The 26,750-nt window shown below is 34.0% G+C and overlaps 1 protein-coding gene across 1 annotated transcript in view; it reads right to left on the reverse strand.

Annotated features, from left to right (window-relative positions):
- Nucleotides 1-20,681, reverse strand: part of LOC128999472 (uncharacterized) — a 39,181-nt gene extending 18,500 nt beyond the window's left edge. Inside the window, exons 1-6 of the mRNA XM_054426013.1 lie at nucleotides 20,379-20,681; nucleotides 12,067-12,219; nucleotides 11,420-11,575; nucleotides 5,247-5,351; nucleotides 777-880; nucleotides 400-514 (exon numbers count right to left, since the gene is read on the reverse strand). Coding sequence (XP_054281988.1) covers nucleotides 400-514; nucleotides 777-880; nucleotides 5,247-5,351; nucleotides 11,420-11,575; nucleotides 12,067-12,219; nucleotides 20,379-20,516 — 771 coding nt within the window. The 5' untranslated portion in view covers nucleotides 20,517-20,681. The remainder of the gene's footprint in view (nucleotides 1-399; nucleotides 515-776; nucleotides 881-5,246; nucleotides 5,352-11,419; nucleotides 11,576-12,066; nucleotides 12,220-20,378) is intronic.
- Between the last annotated feature and the right edge of the window lie 6,069 nt (nucleotides 20,682-26,750).

The following is a 26,750-nucleotide window of genomic DNA, read 5'->3' on the forward strand; positions in this document are numbered from 1 at the left end:
TGTCATGATTGCGCAATATTCAAGATCCCTCCCCTTTATTATGCCGGATAATTTAGGTTCTACTGTACAATGTAAACACTGTACTGTAAAGTATTGTAGCCTATGCTACTTTAATTGTACTGTATTTTAATGAGGTCAAATCCCGACCTATATTGATCGACGCTAGTTCTAAACCTCGACTTAGCGAAATTCCTGCAAACCTAACCTCTATATAACGAACCTCGTTTTAACGAAATCCTTGATATAACGAATATTCAGTTCGGTCCCTTCAGATTCGTTATACTGAGGTTGGACTGTACTACATAGAAAATCTTGATTTAATTTTTCAAGTCATATATGAAAATTGTCTGTAATATTATATGGCTTGGAATTTGTTTATAAATGTCAACATTAACTCACATTGTTGTAGTGGGACAGCAGGTTTGTTCGGTTGGCAAGAATGTCTTCTGACGAGTTGAACCTACCGCTGTGGGGAGTTCCGGACATGAGAGATCGTAACAGACTGTTTGCTTCACTGGAACAAGCATAGGAAAAAACCACAATTAGAATCCTCTTCATAATAGGTTTCATGGTCAAAGTAGAGGATATTCGGAGGAAATAATATCAGTGAGTGTTGTCGTTTTCCTGATTAAAAGAAACCTAGTGTTTTGGTCAATGTATGAACTTCATCCTAATCTTGATTCAAGGTGTTCAAAATTATAGTTTAGTACAGTATGTTAAGTTTACTTTGATATAAATTCCCTCTAACACTGATAACACTGGTTTTATGTTCTAACCTCTTAGGTTTGGGTGTGGGAGGGTCAAGTGAATGGCTACGGTCGTCTGAACGAGATCCATCGTCTGAGGCATAGCTTCCTGCGTCATCCCTCTCCTGCTTAACCTGTAACCAGTTGGTAGAAACTATTAACTTGGATTCCAAACATAAATATACACTTTCCCCACATATCAACTACCTTTGCTGACAAATTTGTATCAAAGTTCATCATTAAACAGAACTAACAAATTTTTTGACCATTGCAAATTCCAGTGGATCTTGAATTATTTGTTCAACTTCCATTACCAACTGAATTGGAATTAAAACTTAAAGACCAAATAATTCAAAGACAACCCTGTAGTTAACCATGCATAGGGGTCTCAATCCCGGGATCCCGGTCGATTTTTGATACCTAGAAATCCCGGGATTGGTGTCTTTTTATTCCGTTATTAACAGGATTGAAAAATCTACGTTTATATTTTTTTTTGTGAATTTGAGGAGTTTTACTTACGGAAAATAAATAAAAATACATCCAATAACACTTGAAACACATATACTGTTTATTTTTAGGTAGATAATTAATATATTAAACTAGCGGTGTGCCCGTTCTACGTACGGGGATCTTATATTGGTCAGTTGAAACCTTCCTATATAAAGAAAAGCAGTTGATTTGCATATTTTCAGATATGCTGGCCAAACTATTATATATAAACAAATACAGTATCTGACAGTTTCAAGTAAAAAAATTGCAATAGATCTATGAGGGGTACACTTCCATTTCTGTTGGCACAAATAACTAAATGAGTAATATTGATTATTCAATTGTTTAATTCAATATATCGTTTGGTTAGTTAAGTTAGGTTAACCTTACCTAACTAACCAAACGATATATAGTTAAAATACTATACCTCAACCTCGCCATTTAACATTCAGGTTGGAAATTTCACTATCAAAGGTGCTCTTGTCCTGACCGTACGGAACACTGAGTAATATGCGCTACCAACTTATGAATAATGAATAATTGTTTAGGCCTACAAACCCAAGAGATGGGCACTTGGTCTATTGGCTGTATGGTCCAGCGAGCAGCACATAGCGTTGATTTGCATATTTTTTTCAGATATGCTGGCCAAACTATTATATATAAGAAGACACATTGGAAAAGCGATTTGAGAATAATCCGTAAACCTCTGTTACAATCACCCACTGCAGTTGTCACTTTACACAACCACCATTGAAGTGCCGTCAATGAGTTGAAACTTTTTATGTAAGCTATTGGTAACGCTTATGTAAAAAATGCAAGTTTCCCAGCCATATACAACACTGATTCAAGGTCTTTTTCCCGGTTATCAAAACTCAAGAAAAATTTTATACACAAAGAATCTCTATTTTAATTTACGGTTACCCTACACATTATTGCACTTGCGGTTAATTAAATCCGTTATGTAAAGAAAAACGGTTTTAATCCAACTTGGTTTGGATTTGCTTTTGAAACGTCATCGAAAATGATTGCGGTATTTGTAAACAACATTCAATGTAAACATATCAGTGACAGATAGAGAAAAATAATCTTGATCCGAACAGCTGTTCACTATTTCATAGATGATTATGTAATAAACATTGGGAGAAAACTTGACAAAAAATCACGCAAAATTGGGTTTTTAAACGTCCGTAAGTTTATTTACAAAGTAGTGAAGCCATATTTTAATAGCTAAAGACACTCTCGCCAATCCAGTGAATGCATTAAAATGATTCAGATCTTGATAGGCACTCTCGTTTTTCAGGAGAAGGCAGCTTAAAATGGCTCTTGGGCCGTGACAAAAAGGAAAAACATCAGTTGTTACTATTGAGCAAAGATTATACTGAAGATTACTCGATACATTGTAGTCAAGGATAGCAGTGTGGAGTGTGGGATCTGTTTATGATGATAAGATTACTGTATCTGCAATCCTAAAATGCTATGGGAAGGGAGGAAAACAGGTCCGCGACGTAGGAAGTGGTGAAAGAAGTAGTCAAGGCGAGGTGTCCGGAGTGTGGGAACTGTTTATGACGATTAGATTAAGGTATACAATCCTAAAATGCTATGGGAAGGGAGGGAAACAGGTCCACGACGTAGAAGTGATGAAGGATGTAGTAAAGGCGAGCAGTCCGGAGTGTGGGAACTGTTTATGACGATTAGATTAAGGTATCTGCAATCCTAAAATGCTATGGGAAGGGAGGGAAACAGGTCTGTGTCGTAAGAAGTGATGAAGGAATTAGTAAAGGCGAACAGTCTGGAGTGTGGGAACAGTTTATGACGATTATATTAAGGTATATACAATCCTAAAATGCTATGGGAAGGGAGGGAAACAGGTCCGCGACGTAGGAAGTGGTGAAGGAAGTAGTAATGGCGAGTAGTACGGAGTGTGAGAACTGTTTATGACAATTAGATTAAGGTATCTACAATCTTAAAATGCCATGGGAAGGGAGGGAAACAGGTCCGAAACGTAGGAAGTGGTGAAGGAAGTAGTCAAGGCGAGCAGTCCGGAGTGTGGGAACTAATTATGAGGATTAGATTATGGTATCTGCAATCTTAAAATGCAATGGGAAACAGGTCCGCGACGTAGGAAGAGGGGAAGGAAGTAGTAAAGGCGAGCAGTGTGGAGGGTGGAAATTGGAAACCGTTTGTAATAGTAAGATTTATGTATCTGAAATTGAAATACTGAAATGCTATGAGAAGGGATGGAAACATCTCCACGACATAGGAAATGGTGAAAGAAGTAGTAAATGCTTGCAGTGCGGAGTGTGGGAAATGTTTGTGGCAATTAGAATAATGTATTTAAAATACTAAAATGCTATGGAAAGACATGAAAACAGGTCCACGACGTAGGAAGTGGTGTAGGAAGTAGTAAAGTTTAGCATCGCAAAGTGTGGGAACTGTTTGTAGCAGTTAGATCGATGTATCTGTAATACTTAAATGCTATGAGAAGGGAAGGAAATAGGTCCATGACGTAGGAAATGGTGAAGGAAGTAGTAAAGGCTGGCATCGCAGAGTGGGGGAATGATTTTCAACGAACAAAGCTCGGTCCCCAGGTACTTATGATTAAACTCAATAGGCGAACATATGTAAATAATATATATAATAATATATATGTTTCATGTTTTAAGACAAACTGGATTTACTTTCTGTAATTGTTATTATATTAGTTAGAAGTTAATTAGTAGGCCTAAGTTATTTTGAGTTTTATTTTGACATTAAACGCAAACAACGCTATTCATGTGGCATAACATAACATGGTAATCAGTAATTGAAATATTACTTTCTTAATAACATTGAAGCCCTAAAATTAACTATAGACACACCATTATTATTTCATTATTAAGATTGCTTATATTTAGGGTCTAAAACCTTAACTTCGTATTTGGTTATTAGTGTGGTGATTAAATCTTTTACAATCCTAAATTATGTTTTTCGTATACATGCTACTACATACGCAGATGGTTTAATGGTTTACAGTATCTAATATTGTTTTATCGCTGTCACTCAAAATAACATTTTTACGCTGCTACTCGTGATTCTTCCCATTTATCTTTTTATCTTTATATTTTGATTTATTTAGTTTCCATATTAGCGTGACATGTAGGCTACACGCGAGTGCGGATGCTCATGATTAAAATAAGTGTATTTATTATATTCTAGAGTGACATATCAAGATTTATACACTGTAAATAAGAAAGGCGGGTGATGAAAGTTCCGGCAAAATTGTGCAATGTAACACTGATAAGGCCAGTTTAAAACATTAAAGGACTTAACGAGGAGACTTCTAGCTCATTTAAAATGGCTAAAAAATTAAAATCATAAGAAGATATAATCCCGGGATGGATCCTGGGATCCCGGAATCGGCTGAGACGAATCCCAAAATCTCGGGATTGGATTGAAGACCCGGGATTGAATTGAAGGCCCAGGATTGAGACCCCTAACCATGCACTACCCCACAACAAAAAAGTGTTAAACAGCTGCTCCACTACTTAAGTCATAAGGCCTTACCCAAACTTGCAACTCCTCAGAATTGAGAAGATGATTTTTCCCACCAGTGAATGACCATCCAGAGTAACCCCAACACAACAGGCTTTTGTTAATATAGAATTATTTTTACAGTATAATTTAGTTGTTGCTTAGTGGTAGTGACCAAAAACCATTGACTAGACAGCATATTCTTCTTTCTCCTTCCACAACCAGAACACGCGACAAGAACAAAGACTGTACTACTGAAGAAATAGCCAATAGCTCCAAATATTTGGTGTTTTTTGCTATTTGTGCAATTTTGTCGATTTTGGTCAGTTATTCCTATTGAACTACTTCACCTATGCACTACTAAATCCTTAAAAACCTGTTCTAAAGCCACCTTTATTTACTAAAAACATCATAAATATAAGAACTTGCTATTTCAAATCCCCCCCACACAATTTGTAGCATAATCAAACATTCCTAAGTAAATAAAAGATTTTTGCTAACCTCAGGAGAGTTGTAGTTATCCTCCTCGGCAATCCTTAGCTGTCCTTCTTCATCAGAATCGTCAGAGTCTGAACAGCCATTCATTTCACTATCTGGCTCTTGCTCCTGATAAGAAAAAAAAAACAAATGTTCAGATGGCAACATCACAGTATGCATCACCACCGTCGATAGATGTCGTGACAATAATTTAATCAGGAATGAACCAAATTAAATAAGAGTTTATTTAAATATGTCTTTTGTAAGAATCCCAAAACACAATAACAATACCGTATTTGTTTACATCTGATAATAGTTCGGACTTCGGGCCCAAGGCAGCGATGTCATGGGTTCAGATCCTGGTCACTGCCACTAAAATTTATCAGTAGGCCCTACAGTTCACCTTTGTACTGTACCGGCTCACCCCTTCCTTTGCTGTAAACGATCCACGCACGGGCGCTTAGTCTATGTGGACCGGCAAATGCAAGGTTAAAAAAGGCCGCCAACCTCTTAAAAAAAAAAAAAAATAATAATCTAAATAAAACACATGTTTTATTTGCAGTCTTTATGAAACACAATACATTACAGAGTTTTCACAATACATTTATCACCTGTATTAAAACCACACAACTATTTCAGCATGCTATAAATATGTTAAAATGGTTGGTATCAAAAGTAGGCCTAAATGCAATTTAGAGTAAAATAGGAATTTCAGGGTTATCCGTAAATTAACGTCTCTGTCGAGCTCTGATTGCAGTCAAGCGAGCCAGGTCAAATCTGAGACCAAAGCCCTGTTCTTTACTTCATCCACTAACATTCTAGTGGGTTCCCAACCTAATGGGGCGATTGGTCTCACCATGGTGTTAAAAATCGTCGTGGAGGAAAATTATGAATCACAAGTATGAATCAGAATCTGTGATTAGGATTCTAAAGGAAGAGAATGGTGTTGGAGTTACAACATCATCCAATTTACTTATTACCTGTTTTATAAAATCATATGTTATATATCTAGTTTTGTTATGATAAAAAAGTAAATAAAAGTTATTATTGTGTGAGTGTTATTAAAGAATAGTTGATTCAATTTTAACAGATTATGAGACTCAATTAAGGGAGGAATATGGAAAGAAATATGAGTAATCACATTGAACTTTTGAACAGAAATAATTATGACACATGGAAAATGCAGATGGAAGCAATTTTAGTTAAAAATGATTTACTTGGGTATGTGTTAGGAACCATTAAAAGGCCTCTAGAAGAAGGTGAAAGAATGACTGCTTGGCTAATCACTGATGCAAAGGCAAAGGCAGATATAATCCTCTCTATCAGCCCAAGCGAATTAAAGCAAGTGAAAGGATGTAACACTTCAGCAGAGATATGGGAAAAATTAAAAGGCATTTATGATTCCAGTGGACCAGCAAGGAAAGCCTTTTTGTTAAAGAAGCTAATTTTGGCAAAACTGACACCTGATTATGATGTCAGAGATTACATGAATATGTTTTTTGATGTAGTGGACAAATTAAAAGGAATGGAAATCGATATTAATGAGGATCTTTTGACAATTATTCTTTTGTATTCCCTGTCAGATGAATTTGAAAACTTTAGAATTGCTATTGAAACTAGAGATGCACTACCTTCTCCTGAAACTTTAAAAATAAAAATTGTAGAAGAGTGGGAAGCGAGAAAAGAACATGGTAAGAAAGAGAGTAGTGAAGCTCTGCTAGGAAAATTTCAGAACAAAGTTAGATTTCAACCAGGAAGATTTTCAAAAGACTCTTATAGAAATAGAACGGAATCAGTTGATTTTCCGTTTCGATGCTTTATTTGTAAAGCGATCGGGCATAAAGCAAAATTTTGTCCCAAAGCAAATAAAGATCAACAAAACGTAGCGATTGCTAAACTAGAAGAAGTCGGACTTAATTCTTCTGTACAAGATGACAGTTATTTTGGAAACTTGTCAATGAAAGATATACAGTGGTGTTTGGACAGTGGATGCACTTCACATATGACTCATGTGAACAGTAAATTTACCAAGTACAAGCCTGCAAATGGAAGAAGTATATCTCTTGCCAACAATTCATCAACTGATGCAAGAGGGGTTGGAACAGTTAATATGAACATTTTAAATGGGAGTACAAATCTAAGCGTTAATTTGTATGACACTTTGTATGTACCAGAACTTCGAACAAACCTAATGTCTGTAGCTAAAATTACTGACCATGGGTATCAAGTTTTGTTTAAAAAAGATGCTGCTTTGATAATAGATCAGAATGGACAGACAAAGATCCATGCGAATAGGTTAAATGGACTTTATTACGTACAAGAGAGTAATGAAGAAATGAATATAAGCTGTGAAAAATCAAGTCTATTGTCTTGGCACCAACATTTTGGACACTTGAACTTTGGAGACTTGAAAAGAATAATCAATTTAAATATGGTTAAAGGTATTAAAGTGAACACAAAAGAGCTTATTCCACAATGTGAGGTGTGTATTCAAGGAAAATTTACAAAAAGACCCTTTCCTAAAAGTGAAAGAACATCTGAAGTGTTGGACATTATTCACTCTGACATCTGTGGACCAATGAAAACTGAGTCACATGGAAAATCTCAATATTTCATTACTTTTATTGATGATAGCTCAAGATGGGTTGAAGTTTACTTTTTGAAGAAGAAAAGTGATGCATTAGATTCTTTCAAAAAGTACAAAAACAAAAGGTGTTCCTCCTAACAGACTATCATTAATAGCTCAAGGAAATGTGATTGAACCAAAATCTTGGAAACAATTGGAGAAATTGTCTGAACCTGAGAAAAAACAATGGGTTGTAGCAGCTCAAGAAGAAATGGAAGCCTTATTAAAAAATGATACATGGGAACTTGTAGATTTACCTCCACAGAAAACAGCAGTTGGATGTAAATGGATATTTAAAGCAAAGTATGGAGATGACGGTATGGTTGAGCGCTATAAGGCACGTTTAGTAGCCAAAGGTTACTCACAGAAATATGGAGAAGACTATGATGAAATATTTGCTCCTGTTGTTAATTCAACAACAGTAAGAATTTTACTAACCATAGCAGCGACAAAAGATCTGACTGTGCATCATTTTGATGTAAAAACAGCCTTTTTAAATGGAAAGTTAGAAGAAGAAATATATATGCAACAGGCCGAAGGTTTTGTGAAATCTGATAATGAAGATAAAGTTTATAAATTGAAGAAATCAATTTATGGGCTAAAACAAGCAGCTCGGGCCTGGAATGAAACACTGAATACAACAATGATGAGCATGGGATTTGAAAAAAGCAATTCTGACCCTTGTTTATATACGAGTAATACTGATGGAAATTATACATATGTAGTGGTTCATGTTGATGACATTTTGTGTGTTGGATCAATTGAAAATGTCAAGAAAACATTTCAAAAACTGACACAATGCTTTGAAATGAAAGACTTAGGAATTGTTCACAACTACTTAGGAGTTGAAATTGATAAGATGGATGGAGACTTTTACATTCACCAAAGAAGAAAAATAAATAAAGTCATAATTGAACATGGACTAGAAAACAGTAAACCAGCAAGAACACCAATGGAAGTTGGATTTATCAACTCAACAGCTATGTCACCAGATCTGCCAGATAACAAAATGTACAGGAAGGCAATAGGATCACTTCTTTATCTTGCAGTGACATTAAGACCGGATATTTTGTCAGCTGTTGGAATTCTAGCTAGAAGAGTTGAAAAACCCACCCAAAGTGATTGGAATGCTGTAAAGAGAATAATAAGATATCTGAAAAGTACCATTGACAAGAAATTAAAATTAGGGGTGGAAAAAGAATTGAAATTGTCATGCTATGTAGATGCTGATTGGGGGGGTGATTTAGCAGATAGAAAATCAATCAGCGGAATGATGTACAAGTTAGGAAACAGCACTATAAACTGGATTAGCAAAAAACAGACCAATGTCACTCTTTCTTCAACAGAAGCTGAATTCATGGCCGCAAGCTTAGCCACTCAAGAAGTAGTATGGTTAAGACTATTGTTGAAAGATATGGGATTCCCCCAAGAAAATCCTACAGTAATATTTGAAGACAATCAGAGCTGTATCAAGTTTATTGAAAATGAAAAGATGAGTGCTAGAATAAAACATTTAGATATTCGAAAACATTACGTCCGAGAAATGATAAGTAAGAACGAAGTATTTCTGGAATACTGTCCAAGTGAAAATAATCAAGCGGACCTTTTAACAAAGCCACTTCTAGGGCAAGTGTTTAAAAGATCACTCTTTTACCTAGGACTTTACTAGGCATGATGTTGAGAGGGTGTGTTGGAGTTACAACATCATCCAATTTACTTATTACCTGTTTTATAAAATCATATGTTATATATCTAGTTTTGTTATGATAAAAAAGTAAATAAAAGTTATTATTGTGTGAGTGTTATTAAAGAATAGTTGATTCAATTTTAACAAATGGAACCCTTTTGATTACTTTTGACATCAGCGGAACCAAGGCACAGCCACCTCATGAGAAAAGTGTAGCCCATAGGCCTATTAATTTTTTTTCAACTTCAAAGATTTATAGAACTTTTAATCTTAAACAAACTTTTTATAATTTGTAATTCAAACTCTGGGGTCGATATAATTTGACAATTGTAGTTTTAAAATAAGTAGGCTACATACAGTAGAGTATCTTAAAATACCCCCGCCGCAGCAAACCTGCAGACTAAGCGAATTTCAACTTGATTATATTTTTACTAAAATATTTCCATAAATAAGACATATTTATTCCAAATTTAAATAACATTAGATTTAATGAGTGTTTAGGTTTGCTGCTACGGGGAAGGTAAATACCCCCGCCGCAGCAAACCTGCCGTCTAAGCGAATTTCCATTTTGCCGAATTGATTTTCAATTGATCTATTTAAATAACATTAGGTTTAACGAGTACCTAGGTTTGCTGCTACAAGGAAACTAATAAAGTAGTGTGATTTTAGTAAAATATTGATAGCTTACTATAAAATAAATAAATTTGCCAAGTTTGATCAAAATATATCCATAAACAAGCAAACTACAACATTTTACAATATTCTCCATAAGAATAACATGGGAATTTTAAATTTACAATTTTTTTAGTTTTCTCCGTAACCAATAACCGTACAAAAACACTTTGATATACTGAATTGTTTGTTTTTTTAAGCTCTTTAAGAAGGTTTGGAGAAAAAGTGGGAAATTTTGTGTTTTGAGGGTAAAAAGTGAGAAAAACCAATTTTTACCCCATAAAACCCCCCATAAAACCCTGTTCCCATGGTCCGATCATGCTGGATCGCGAACTCATTCAAGTTTATCCCGCCTTACACCTTCAAACCAAATTTCATCAAAATCGGATAAAAATTACTCAAGTTATCGTGTTCACGGACACATATATATATATATAAATCTATATATATATATACCTATATATATATATATACATATATAAAAATTTTAACGAATGGTGTTTTTGGCCTCTGGGGACATTAAAATGAAAAAGTAAATCGGTCCCGGGCCTAAGTCTTACCATGAGACCTACGGTAATAGCTACTTCCCTATAGGGAAATTCACTAAAAGTGTTTTTTGACCATACGTCAATAGTATAGGATGAAATAAATTTGCCAAATTTTATCAATATATAGGCCTATCCATAAACAAGTAAACTACAACAGTTTTCATTTACTCCATAAGAATAACATGGGAATTTTAAATTACACTATTTTTTAATTTTCTCCATGACTGTTAGGCATACAACAGCGCTTCAATATATTAAATTATTTCTTTTTTTAAGCTCTACTAAACGGTTTAAAAAGAAATTCCAACATTTTTGTTTGGTCAAAAATGGGAAAACCCCATTTTTACTCCATAAAACCCCCCCCATAAACCCCTGTTCCCATGTTCCATTTATGCTGGTTCGCGAACTCGTTCGAATAAACGTATGTTTACACATCTGTACCAAATTTCATCAAAATCGGATGATTTTTGCTCGAGTTATTGTGCTAACAGACACATAGCCTATATATGAATTAGCTTATTCCTTACATGGGAAATTTGCTAAAAACACTGTGATGCATATAACTTATATCTTAAAATAATTTTTGCTGCATATAACTTAAGTGTGAATAAACAGAAAAGATAATGAGGGTCTACCTACAAATTGAAACATATATTAAACTTACTTTTTCCACTTCTTTATTTGAAGGATCTTGGTTGTTATGTACAGGTTCAGGACTTGAGTTTGTATTGCTTTGAAGATTTGTCATTACTTCGCTTCCTTCTACGTTCTCTTTCTTCACTTCCCGAGATGAAAGCGCAGCTATACTGTTTAAGTACTCCTGAAAGTAAAATGACACATTCATCCTGAGATTCTAGTATTGTTTTGTATTAGGCCTACCTAATTAGGCTTTTTGATAATATTATCTGATGTCCCATAAACTATTATAGCCTACAGTGAACTATTACAATATGATTACCATTCACAATACATAATATCATTATATGGCGAATAGGATACTTATCAAACGTGGTGTAAGATCACCTATATAAAGAAACTAGAATGGTCCAACTAAGTGATATACATACTGGATATCACAGGCATGAGAAGATAGAACTTTTAGAACTCGTAATTTAATAGTATGACAGGTACAAGAGAGATCTCAACTATTGGGTAGCATAACATAATTTAAACAAATAGAATATAGTGAGTTGATTGACTAAAGACAATTTATGACCGTGAGCTTAATATTAAATCATTAATCAATATTAGGAAATCACAACAACAAAAACAAATATGGACACAAATTAAATAACTGTGGACAATGTTTACCTGTGCATTATGTGACATGTAGTCAGCATTTGATAAATATCGTTTGAGAATAATTTCTGATTTACGAGATGTCTCGCGGAACTCATATAACATATCTAGCTTGTAAGTGCAGTGTTCACAAATGTTTCTTGGCAGCATGTCTTGTTCAGTGACCTGCAAAAAAAGCAAAGATAAAATATTGATTTGCTAAATGAAGAGGTATTGTAGAAAAACTTGACTGGAACACAGCAGGCCTAGATTTAATTGCAACCTATAGTCACCAAACCAATTTACCAAATTTAAGGTTTAATACATTTTTTGGCCTCAAAATGTCACTGTAAACAATTTCACTTTTATTGAACAGCAATTTATGTTTCAGGATCAACAACTATGAAACCATATTTAATTGACTAGGCCTATCTTGGGACAAAGAAAACTATGCCCCACTGCAGCAAACTTATGAATTTCCATTTACCTAATCAAAGTATCACTAAAACATTTCCCTAACTCCTTAACCGCGACACACGCGTTATTCCGTGGTAGTATTCTGTACATGTTATTGCGACGCACGGAATATCACGTGCAACAACTTTGTGGCGTTAACCGCGACGCCCGAGTTTAGACGGTTTTGACGTTCTCAGCTGATTTATTTCATTGATACGAGTCTTCTGCTAATTTCTTTACATGGTACATTGACCCTGAGAATTGACAGACCATTTAGTGCTGCACTCAAGTGTATCTTTCTGGAACTACGTCTACGCCACATGTTCTGCAGTATAAAAGGTTGCGCCTGGTAGTTGTTTTTGTCGTGTTGAGATGATAACGTCGCTTCTTCGTGTTGATAAAACAAAACCATTGTATATATGTCTGTATGGATATATATATTTATATATGTGTGTGTGTATATAACAGAAACCGAGATATATGGCGCAGAAAGCCTAGGCTTGTCGGGTGTGATTGTTACAGCAATGTAGTCTATTAGGCGCACCCAAAAGTGGTATAAAAAACCATTTTTACATTTTGTGGATCTAGCAATACTGAATTCCCATGAAAGTTATCTATGTGTAAGTGGCAAGAAACCAACACTGGCAGAATTTAATTTAGAGCTAGTTCGCCAAATTTTAGAGGAAAACATTGCAGCTCAGATCCAAAAAGTCAAAAAACCGGTGGTTGGCCTTACCCCGGTCATACACTACTGAGATTAACACAGTGTCATTTTCCATCATGTTTTCCTTCAATGGAAAAAAGAGTTTCCCTCACGTCAATGCTATGTTTGCCATCATGTCTATTGTCTATTGTATTTTGTCACATTTCGCGACGTGGCCAGGTGGGAGTCGCGATATCAGTGCCAGGACTGCGTGGTTTCCTTGTGCGTAGTGCCGTGCTTCAAAGAGTTATCATACTCTGAAGAATTTTTTAAAATAGTAAAAAGTAACCTTTTTACATAATATATATATACTAGTGTACATGTTGCTCGAAATCGAGCAATTGCAAAGAAGTGCAGGAGTTATTTATATACTAATAACTTGTTTCAAAACTAATAACAGTCATAATTTCAAAGCAAATGTAACCATTGTGAATTTTCTCATGCTTCCATGGAGACCAATTATCTATACTTATTTTTAATACGCAAGCAGGATTTTTGTGACAATTACTCCTCCGAAACTACTGAACCGATTGACATGTTTTTGGTGTCATTGGAAAGAGCGTAACGTGAAGTTGTGCAGGAAACTTTCTTTTTAGGGAAATAATTAGAGGGTGAGGCCATGGGGCCCTTTAAAGTTTTGTATTTCTCCATAAGATTAACATGGGAAACAAACATTGTTTTGACACTCCAGCTGTTGTCAGAAATTAAATATTAATAATTGGTCTCCATGGAAGCATGAGAAAATTCACAATGGTTACATTTGCTTTGAAATTATGACTGTTTAATTTCTGACAACAGCTGGAGTGTCAAAACAATGTTTGTTTCCCATGTTAATCTTATGGAGAAATACAAAACTTTAAAGGGCCCCATGGCCTCACCCTCTAATTATTTCCCTAAAAAGAAAGTTTCCTGCACAACTTCACGTTACGCTCTTTCCAATGACACCAAAAACATGTCAATCGGTTCAGTAGTTTCGGAGGAGTAATTGTCACAAAAATCCTGCTTGCGTATTAAAAATAAGTATAGATACATTTCAATATTTACTTCTTGAAACATCCACTCAGTTTACCAGACAACAAAATAAAACCCGTAAGTAAATATGGTCAATGCCAATATCTTGTTATTTAATTATTAGTTTATTATTATTAATTATTTATATGACTATTTATATAGACTATTACAATGTTTATTATAATATTTATCATAGTTTATTGCTTTAAAATGCGTTTAATACTAGGTTTCCTCAGAATGTTAAAAATCAACAAAAAATTGCGAAAAAACCCTGTCCTGGGCCATTGGTGAGCGTAATTAAACCCCGCGCCACTGATCGTGTAGAAACCGCGGTTAGGCTGCGGTTAAGGGGTTAAAAGATTTAAGTTTTTACTACATTCTAAGTCTTCTGGTAGGAGCTGTGTCGAATTGGTATTAGTCTAATCTGTTAGCATCATTAACAACAATATTTACCAGTTTTCCTTACTTTAATACTTTACTTTAGACTTTACTTTATACTTTACTTTATACTTTACTCCTATACTCTTATATGGCATTGTCAGTTGTAAAGCTGAAACTGGTTAAACTGAAGTGGTTTTAATGGTTAATCATGCAAAAATGAGCCCAAGTATTGATTTATGACTGTAAGACTCAGTCTTGTACTGACCCCTTCAGACTAGACACATTGTCTATTTCAAAAAGTTATGAACTCTGAACTATTCTAAACTAATTGATTGTTTAAGAGGACCAAGATAACGCAGCATAAGTGCCATACACATTTGTACGTCAAATCCAAACAGATCTACACAGGCAGAAGTTCAGAAGGCCAACTCTAATTCACTCATAGTATAGCTAGGCAGAAGAGTGGTTATAGTGCTTGTCTGGAAATCAACATGTTACAAAATTAAGAAGCTTTTTAATCCTTTTGAACTGGGGCTGTCCTTGATAATTGGGCTCTTCTTAATAATTGGTCTCGCTAATCTAAAGCAGTAACAAAGGTGCAAGAAGCATTTTAGCCAATTTCCCATACAGGGAAAAAGCTGTAACCCGTTTATTATATTTTTATAAATTTCCATTTATATCCGGCTGGATTTCCAATAAAATATTCCCTTAAAATTGTCAGACTTCCAACTAGCAGTTACCCGGCGCATGTTGCTGCGCTACCTAACAACTATTATTTTATATAGTAATTTGTTCTTTACGATTCATAAAAATGTATAGGTCTACTCAAAACAAAATTTAATATTTATTTTACTTAATTGAATGTGGATAAACAATGTTTTTTTTTCTTTAGGTGTTTAAGTTTTTAGGCGTATCTACCACCATGTGAGCATGCCACATACAGCTGTCCGTGTGAAAAGCATGGATTTTCTCAATTTAAACCGGCGATAGTCAGGGACTGCCCTTGTGCCTTTTAATGGTGATTGCGAAAGCAAGACGCAAGGGAAATTTGTAGTCACTTGAATTCAAAGGGTAATTCGGATGAATCAAATCAAATCAAATCAAATCAAACTTTATTGTCACAAAACGTTTATACATAGCTTAGCTACAAAACAGGTGACATTGTCAAAATTATAATAAATACATTGTTGATCATCTTACATTCTATAGTTAAAAAATTAAATACAATAAAAATAAAAATATGAAATAATCTGTATTCTTGGGATTAAGACTATTTCTCCTTTAAACTTACCACTGACAATTGTTGCTTTGATCGTTTAGGTGTCATTTTTAAAATCGTCAGTCTGATTCCGTTACACAGTTTAGGTAGATTTAAGTTTCGCATTAGTATTATTGGGGTTCCTTCTTTTAATGACAGTAATGTGGTGGGTTAATGACAAATTGGGAGACAGTTAAATACCTGAGATAGCATGCACGATTATTATTCCCTTAAGTTAATAATTTATGTTAGATTCTGTGGGTATAGAACAAAGATAAAAATTTAAGGCATTGACATTCCTTTTATTGTTTATAATACTTTGATAAAAGTTCTTACTTTTTATGTTTACATATTAATTTAATAGTGGAAAATTTAAACATTGTTGAGTGTACAGGTGTGCTGTGATTGGGGTAGCCTACCATTAAAGTAAAATTGTTTTCTATGCTGCATTCTGTGGAAACAGTGTGGCACTGTTTCAAATCATGACTACGGTAATACAGAATGTTTTGACTATTCAAACCTACAAAACAGTTGGTGAAAGTAAACATAGGTATGTTTTTTAATTATATTTATTTGTAAACATTGTAGTTCCAAAAGTCTGACATTGGAACCCTTAAAACCCTCCGAGGCGGAGCCCTTTTGACTGATCTGCGACCAAACAACACACAAACCATCCTTGACCTTGAATAATGGTTAATAATGCCTAAAAGTTTCATTACAATCTGTCGAACGGTTTCGGAGTCCATAGGGTACAGTATATACACCATGTACATAGGCCTACTTCATATTTTATTTATAGGCCCTATAGATTGTAAAAACATTAATTTTTAAGAGTAGGCCTACTTAGGTTTGCTACAACAGGGAAGGTTTTAATGAGTAGGCCTACCTATTTTTTATTGAAATGTTGATAGTAGCTTAGTAGGAAAATTGTGTTGACCTAAACAATATTGTCAAATGTTATTTAAATATTTATCTTTAACAAGCAAACTACAACAGTTTATTTATTCTCTACAAAAGAATAACATAGAAACTTTTAATTTACTTAAATTTTTGAATTTTCTCCGTAACCATTAGGTACCTATAGGCTACAACAATTCTACTATTTTAAGCAATTTTATATTTTAGGATTAAAATGGAAAAACCTAACTTTTAACCCATAAAAACCCGTTCCCATACTTAGCCCAATCATGCTGGTTCGCAAATTCGTTAGAATAAATGTAGGTTTAGGGCCTACACCAAAAATTATCAAATTCTGATCACTTTTGATAGAGTCATTGCGCTAACGGAAATATAAATAAATATATAATTATATAGAATGGCTATAAATATAAATTTGAACGGAGGTTTTTGGGCTCTGGGGGCCACAAAATGAAAAAGTAAATCGGTCCCGTGTCCAGGTCTTACCTGAGACCTAGAGTAATAGCTTAGCCTATTATCCATGGGAAATTTGCTAAAAAAGAGAAAAATGTTTGCCCTCCTTCTATATACTGTAGTGTACTTTACCGGTACTGTGGGTACTGTAGTGCATTAAAAACAAGCAAAACTGGTAGGCCTATTGTGTGCAATTCATATTACAGTAAACTTAAATGTCAATATCTTCCACCGAAGCGTGACACTTGACACTGTTAACTTACAAGGTGGGTTGGTGGGGTGGCTCCCCCCGACTAAGCCACACATTGGTGGGCCTTCGCATATTATGGATGGCCTTGATATGATTCTAGCCAGCAATTTTGAAAGACCACGGTGCTACACTTCGCCTTAGTCAACTGAGCTACCGTGTCACCATCGGGCAGCTGCCCCGGGTGTGAGCTGAACTAGAATAAGGATGTGCGACACTAGCACTCACTGGTAAGATTCAATAAACTACTTTAGTCCCAGTGAGTTAGCAGTAGGCCTACGGCTAACTCGCCACGAGATGCCATCTTAAAAACCCTATTGAAGTGTTAAAATATCCAATCAAGTGTGTGTTGCTGTCTCAAATAATTGACAAATGAACTGTCAAGGTAAATTCATAGCTGCACTTATAATATCACTTAGCCTATAAGTGCAAGTGAGTTGGTCAGTCAGAAAAGGCTTAACTTACTTTCGACTTGCATAACCAAAGTTAACTTAAGTCAATAAATTAGGCCAAATTGAGAAACTAAGTAGACATCTCATAATCTCATTGTAAATTTTGAAGCTCTTTTTCGTAGTAGGCCTACATGTCTGGTGACACTGATCACTAGTGTCGACAAAATGTTGTTTCTACCATTTTGGAGATAATTTCATGATTTGTGCTTTAAGATACCGTACTGTTTGGTTAAATACAACAAGGGGACGAGTTGTTGTTTATGATTAAGTTAGATTGTTTTAATTTGGCTAAAGGAGGTTTTAAATGACTGAAGTTATTTAAGAAACAAATTAGGCCTATATTACAAAACACAACCTGTACAGTGCACCGGGTGGAACCAACAATAAAATTGTCTTCAGCTGATCCATAAGGATGAGAAATATAAGTTACTAAGAGATGAAGAAGTAGGCCTTCAACCTAACAAAGAGGTCATTAATTGTGGTGAGTAGGCATATGATTTATGGTAGGCCTATAGGTACCGGTAACCTTAATTATACATTATTATTATTTTTTTTCACCTTGGAAATTTATAGTTAGCTGACAAGTCATTTTATAAATAACTAACTTATAACCTAGTTATTTACTTAATTTAAGTTAGCCTACCTACCGTATTCATTTTTTATAATGACGCATACATATTTGCCTTGATATACTTAAGCTACCACTAAATTAAGTTATAAAACAGTATTTACTGTACCTAATGAGATTTTTTGCTGAGTAGGCATACAACCTATAAATGAAGAGGTCATAAATTGTGGTTGAGTTTTATCCCTACACAAATAAATTAATAATTGGCTAATCTTTATTTCTCCCTGAAACAAGTGAAATACAACATAGGCCTATAGAGGGTATAGGCCTAACCTTGTTAATTTTTTTTCAACTGCAGCAAAATGGGTTGATTTTTTTACAAAAATAACAGGCAGTTCCAAGGTTACTGTTGGGACCATTAACTTAGTCAGTGTGCACGGCTCAGACCCCCCACCTTACTGACAGTGTTTCCATTCGCGGGATTATTATCCCGAAAACGGGATTTTTAGACCATGAGCGGGATTAAAACGGGATGCGGGATAAAACGGGATTTTCGGCTTGACGAATGTTTTTATTTTTTTTCTACTCAATTTTAGAGAAAAATTAACTCAAATTGTTTAAATACTGTAGCAAAATATAATAGTGATGTTTAAACAACTAATAAAAATGATACGTAAAGATTAATACAAGGTATTGTACCAAAAAAAATTATGCGGGATAAACGGGATTTTTCACGAATTTAAAAGCGGGATAAAACGGGATTTCTCGACCCAGTAAGCGGGATTAATTTTTTGGTTGTGTGGAAACACTGCTTACTGAGTATATCCACCCTAATCTCCTACCGTGCCATATCCAGCCGTGCACACAGACTAATGGTCCCAACTTAGTTACTGTGCGTAGGCTACTTAATCAGAATGTTAAATATAAGAACCAGATGAGTAGGCCTAGGCCTCTTAGCTTCTTATAAAAGTTCTAAAAGCCCTAGGCCTAATTCACACCGCCTAAGAAATGGACGTAGACTTAAGTTTTACCACATCATAGAACTGCAAATATTTTTTAATCACACGGCCTAATCATTTTTATTCTTAAGTTCTTTAAGATTAATTTTCCATAGGATTGATTTTTTGTTTACTCTACCAAAATTGTATGTAGGCTACAATTTATGACAGCTAGGTCACTTTAATATGCCATCCAGCCCATGTTCTATAACTTAGGCCAAGTTACTTGACCTTTCCCTCTCTAACTCAGATAATAGAGGAATTTGTATTTCTAAATCAATAGTGTTGGCACATCTAAATATAAGAAACATTACTTAATAACCCACAAGATAAAGACTATCAGCATGAGTCAAGTTCAAGCCTCATGGCAAATGACATCATATCTACCAGTCCCTAACCTATATTAGATAGAGTGAAAGGTTAGGAGTGTCCCTTATCAATTGTAAATAAGATGAATTAAAATATTTTATCAATGATATATATTAAATATAATAGATAATACAACGCCTAGTTGCTAGTAAACGATTTGACCACTATTTTAAGTTCATTGCCATTACACGTTCTCAATATCACAATGGTTCCGGGGAAGAAAATGGCCTGAGATGGCATTTCCTGAGGAACAAAGAGAGCCTGCAAAGCCTACAGTAATAACAACAAATAATTTAATTTTAAACAAATACAAAATAAAAGTTAGCCTACACAAAGGAATATGATTTTGGAAAGTTCAGTGGCCTTGGCCTACGCTACATGCAGAGAAATTCTTATCACCTCATCTTATCTCGGGATCTTTCAAACGAGGACAAGGTGTTGATAATGGTATTTAAACAACATCTAAGGTCATATCCTATCATAAAGTATTTTAGGAAAAGGTAAAACGCTGAAAACATCTAAATTACCTACCAAAATAGACAGACACGTCATTATTTTCAGTGGATAGTTGCGTTGGGTTCCTTCATCATCGAAAATAGACAACTTCATGCCACTGCACGATAAACAAAGGCGACAAAGTTCGTAAAACTTAGGCGGGACGTTAGACATTATGACACACACAAATTAGCACTAAACAACACAACACAAAAATTACGACACAAACAAAATTGCCCATCTAAACTAGTGGTTCTCTAACGCCATGATAACGCTTAACAATCTCGGAAAGTTTTTGTTTCTATCACAGTTCATTGTCGGATACGAGACTACCCCCTCTCCTGCACACCTCCTGTAATCTACACATTCCACCTCCACTCCTGGCGTTCTCCATAGAGGTATAAAGGTGCAACTTTACTATCTACCTAACACCATAGAGGTTAAACAGCTCCACTGCACATTCTGTGAACATAATATATTTGAGTATAATAAGTCATTTACAGCAGGTAAAGCTATTTTATATTTTCCAACTACAATAAAATCATGTTTTCTCTAATACTGCAGCATTAATTATCACCTGCAGCCATTATATTGCAAAAATTAATACAAATTAGATATCTTATTTTAGATGTATATAAAAGACAGTGTTATCGGTGTTATTGGCTTTATTAATTTTAGTTTATCAAGATAATTTACATTTAAGTTTCATCTATTATTTAGTTTTAAACATTTTGAAATAATAATTTTAATGAGTTATATATAAATCTAAATTATTACTAACTGTGGCAGTGATAAAAAGATAAAAACATGGATTCGATTCTCACGGAATCGTCACAAATAAACAACAAAAACAAGCACGGCTTATCGACCTTTGTCCACTGGTCCATAACAGGTTTTCCTCCGTCCATCGACCCTGAGTCTCATTGAATGATGTTCTGTTCTGATATGGCGGGTGATAAAACTAACTATACCAAATATCAAACCTATAAAACGTATAATCTTTTTAAATATATTTTTATTCTTTTCTTATCAGGTGTTTTAAACATATATTTACACTCTCGAAAGAAAAGAAGTAATGTGTGAGGCTTGTTTTGACTCTGGTAGTAGTACAAACAGCACTTATCTGCTAGATAGCTCTTGAGGCGGGAGATTTAAAAGACAAACACCCGGTAAATTTGAGTTAATATTTAGATAGAAATTATCAAAATAACATTCCCACATGTCCCATATTAGGCACTGTAGGTGTGTGCTTAGAGTTCCAAAATCGGTGGAAACTTTAGGATATCTATAATGTACAATAATTATATTATTTACCGGACGCTAATGATGATCCAAATGTCCAGAAACGCATATCTATAAAATAACTAGAGGTCGTACTACAGTAGTCGAAAACTCGACCAAAAATTTCTAATGTACAGACTTTTCTCTATTTTCACCCCACGCTGTAAATAAAACATGTGATTGGAATTCCTTCCATTTATTTTTATTTTCTGTTTATATTTCGTTGTTATTTCGTCACCAGCATGGCAAAGTCCAATGTTATTTTCGTTAATTCATTTGTTGTGCTTATTTTTAAAACGTTTTTATTAGCTCGCTTTCTTGTCCGGTACAAATTTTGCAATTGATTTTATACTAAGTTCCCGATGAGCCAGAGACTTGAAACTTGAAACATAGCTCACAAATGGATGACAATGCAATATTATATCATTTAATTTTCATATTATTTCCGTTGGGCTGCGCCCCATGGGCTTGTTTTTATTAACTCGCTTTCTTGCAAATTGTGATACTTCCCGATGATCTACAGACTTGAAACTTGAAACATAGCTCACAAATGGATGTCAATGCAATATTATATCATTTAATTTTTATATTTCCCTTGGGCTACACCCCATGGGCTTGTTTTTATTAGCTCGCTATTCGCTTCCCTACAAATTTTGATATAAATCTTAAACGAAGTTCCCGACGAGCTAGAGACTTGAAATTTGAAACATAGCTCACAAATGGATGACATTGCAATATTATATCATTTAATTTTCATATTTCCCACGGGATACGTCCCATGGGTTTCCACATTTTCCTTGTTTACATTTTGAAAGAATGTAAACATAATAATTAATTTAAGTCAGCTGTAAATACTTAAATTTGACATTTCGAAGAGCAGAGGTTAAGCGGTACATGTTCTGCTCCAGATATATTTAAAAAAATATAAAACAAGCATTTTAAAGTAAAGATAAAACATCTGATTAGAGATAATAAGGTTTTGGTTTGTTGTATTAATAGTCAAAGGTTATATATCAACAGGCCATATAAAATATATTTAACATATTTACACATTAAAGACTAAAAATTTGAAAATAATTTATAAATAAAAAACTTGTTAAAAACAAAACGTTTTTAAACGCACTATAAAGTAGAAAATAATTTATAAATATGTTGAGAGTTTAAATACTTGCAATATTTAAAACGAAAAACGTTGGGTGCATGCAATTAATTGATAATAATACATTAGTTTAATAGGTGAAGGTAATTGTAAATTATCTATTGCACGCACCCCACGTTTTTCGTTTTAAATTTTGCAAGTATTTATTTATAAATTATTTTCTACTTTTTAGTGCGTTTAAAAACGTTTTGTTTTAAAAAAGTTTTTTATTTATAAATTATTTAACTTATTTTAATTTATAAAGGGATTTTGCACACCTGCAGGAAAATATCATTCTAACAGTATGCGTAGATTTTCCCTACGATGCACACGAGCAGAGACAAAAGGTTTTAAAGGAACATGCTCGCATATTATATTAATATATAGACTACAGGTCGTCCAGTGGTCTAAAACTCGACCAAAAATATGTATTGTGCAAACTTCTAAAAGTAAAGTATTAAAAAAGTATTATCTTGTTTACCCCACGCTGTAAAAGAAAACGTGTACGGTATTTGGAATTTCTTTAATTTGTTTTGATTTTCTGTTCATATTTTGTTGTTATTTCGTCACCAGAATGGCAACCCATAAGGCCCACGTTATTTTTTTTTTAATTTTTAAATTCATTTTTATGCTTATTTTTTAGAGCCTATTTTAATTTATTAAGGTATTCTGCACATCTACATGCAAATACAGTAGGTTCTAACAGTAGGTTTACCCTACGATGCACACAAGCTGAGAAAAAAGGTTTTAAAGAAACATGCTTGCCCATATAGATTGTCATTGAAAGAAAAGCTAAATGATACAGGCAAGAAAACATTTAATCATCCAAAGAGGTATTTTATATCTTCAATATTCAAAGTCCATGGGTCAAAACATCAACTTTAATAATTCGTTCCTAGATTATGAACGTTCATAATTAAAAGAAGTTCAAGAGTTTGAGAAGAATCGGTCGATATTGTTTAGGGATATCTTTTAATAAAAATCTATGCGAGCTATTTTATTTACTTATTACTATAACTGCAGTAATTTGTTATACATGACATACACTATGTAATTGTATTTACATTGTAAAAAACTTGTGAAAACATTATTGTAATTGGAGATGCATTATTGTCAAAGATAAAAAAAATAATGTATGGTCTTTCAGGATTTTTATATTCTCTTGACTACTCGATACTATATAATCTCAATAACCCATTATTTGTTGAACAAAGTATAGTCATATTTACACGTATTGGTTACGTTAAAATAATATAAAATGTTTAGCTTACAATCAAATAATCAACTAAAACATTAACTTAACTAATCGCTTTGTTTCTATTTATTAATAAGTTGTTATTCTATTTTTAGTAATTCCTCGTCTGTCTTCAAAAAGCCCTCAGGACGCTATTAAATTTCAGATTCCCAAACGTGAAAACATGTATTGTACTAATAATTTATTGTTATGGGAAATGACCACAATAGTATTTCAAATCACTAAATCAACTTCAAATTTTCAAATCAAGATTAAATTACGTTCCACAATTTTTCAGACATATCTCTTTCTGGTAATTTTGAGACACAAAAATATTGAACTCCAAATCATTATACACAATTTATTTACGTGTATTATTTTTATGCTAGAAAACCGACGATGTATCAATAAAGTAGCATAAATAAAAATCCCTGATCTACATCGCTATCAGTCAGTACGTGTATCAGTTTGGAGTTGGAGCGGTCGTTGTCGTCAGGTCGGGTGTTGAACACCTGTTGTTTTGTGTTCTCTGTTCTCTTTGTTGGGGTTCCAGGTAGAGGGGTAGATGCTTGCACTTTCTTGCTCCCTCTCCTCGACGCCGTGACCCTTAATTCCCTCCCCCCTCATACATAGGTCTTTATCTTTCCAAGGCCAAAACTGTAAAACTTGGAACTAGAATTGATCTAGTGTGGTAGCTCATGCAACTGTGAGATTTCAGCATTTCAGGATCTCTTCAGTCCTGCTCCTAACCTCAACACCAGTGGCATTTTGGATGTGTTGGACACTCTAAATTTTGGTGTATTACTCAATCAAATTGTTTCTTAATAGTAAAAGGATACCCTTTTATTCTTAACGGTTTTGAAGCAACAATCTCAGGTCCAACAAAAACATCAACCCCAAAAAACTTGCAGTACCTACTATATTTTGGCCAAACCAACGGACAAAGACAAAAAATAGGATAATATAAATTCGTGTTCAATGTTCATCCACATTTCTGTTGTTCAATGGTTCCTCTAAAAACACAAATATAAAAATTATTACCAGTTAATCCAATATAAACCCTTAGATTTTAGTCTCAATGCTACACCTGGTAGACCTACAGTATTATGCAATTGCAGTAGAATTTGGTGAATTGGTGATAACTCAATAAACTGAACCTTTTTGTACTTATCAAGAATCCCCACAGAACAATTCACTTTCTTACTTAGGGATATGTCAAGACCATCAAGTCTTCTATCAATTTACTATTTCAAAACTAAAATATTTTATCTGGTCTGAAATAGGTAAAACACAATTTCCCCCAAAAGTGACATAGGACATAATATTTAATTGTAATAAGTTTTAGTTTTCTAGGCTCTGAGAAAAAGAGGTTAGAAGCTTTATTCAAATTAATATAAAATGCTCGTTTCCAAAAATTGCTATGATTAATTAATTTAGACCTTAAACTCTAAATAGGGGGGCAACATAACATATATTATAATGATCTTTTTTGACACAAATTATAATTAAACTATGCAAGCTGCAACTGTTGTAAGAGCAACCTTGCAAGTTGGGAAACTGTTATCTCACAAAGCTCATCTCATAAAGAAACTAACTACTGTATGCAAAAAAGAGCTATTTGTTGGCAAAGTCATGCAAGGTGGTCAGGTGCAAGGTCAGTCAAGATTAAAAAATATGGAAAATGTTAATGATATCTTGTAGATTATTGAGGTAATTATTTTCACTAAATAACTTCTTGATCAGCGTACGTGTTATTAAATTTACGGAAAGTAAATAAAAGAAACGTCTTATAACACTTAAAACATATATTTACGCTTATTTTGTTACTCACAACACGGTAAATATACAAAAAAGATGGTAAGTGGTCATAAGACGTTTCTTTTATTTACTTTCCGTAATTATTTTCACTAATTTCAAATATGACTGTGGAGTCAAGATCAAGCAATAGCTTACAAATCTGAAATTAAAGTACCCTACAAAGATTATGTAATTTATCTAGATTAGTATTCTATGGTTGAAACTGAAGTAGGATGAAGTATAATATGCAGAGCCCCAGATACAAACAGTCAGCATTTAGAGTACATAATCAGCAGAGATGTGCTGAGCTCTGCCCCTCTGCCTCAGCAAAATTGCATTCATTGCTCTTCATTCAAAATGTGTGTACTCAAATAACAAAGGTCCCACAGAAACAATATTCAATTGGGACAACTCATGTCTGTCTATTAAACTACTTAAGCCTCCAGATGGGAGTTGGCATTTTACGACAGACGTCAACAATATTTGTCTCAAAAATACACTCAGGGGCCAGAAACATGAATTTGTTTTAAATTTTAGTAAAATGTAATCAAATTTTACTTTCTCCCCCTAGCCTATATGGAGAAAGTATTGTTTTTGTCAAAATTGTTGAGTTTTGAGTGGATATATCCATTTTGAGCCCCCTGAACCCATTAAGTGGTTTTCAAAGTGATGTCTTAATGTCTATAGTATGTCATTAATGTATATGTCAGTGAATGTGTACAGAGTTATACCATAGACTAATCGTTTTATCTATGGTTATACTTACTAACAGACCACATCTGTGGTCTGATTTTGATTACATTTTGTATGTGTGTAGTATAGAATTACTAAATGATATTCAAAATACAAAAGAACCATTTTATTTAATTCTTAAACACATCAATGTAAACAGAATATTTACTAACAAACTTAATAATAATAAATCAGCTGATAAATTAATCACTTACAGATTTAACTA

This window comes from Macrosteles quadrilineatus, unplaced genomic scaffold (assembly GCF_028750875.1).
Source record: "Macrosteles quadrilineatus isolate MER2022 unplaced genomic scaffold, UCM_ALF_1.0 Scaffold_8__2_contigs__length_117827958, whole genome shotgun sequence".
Lineage (NCBI taxonomy): Eukaryota > Metazoa > Arthropoda > Insecta > Hemiptera > Cicadellidae > Macrosteles > Macrosteles quadrilineatus.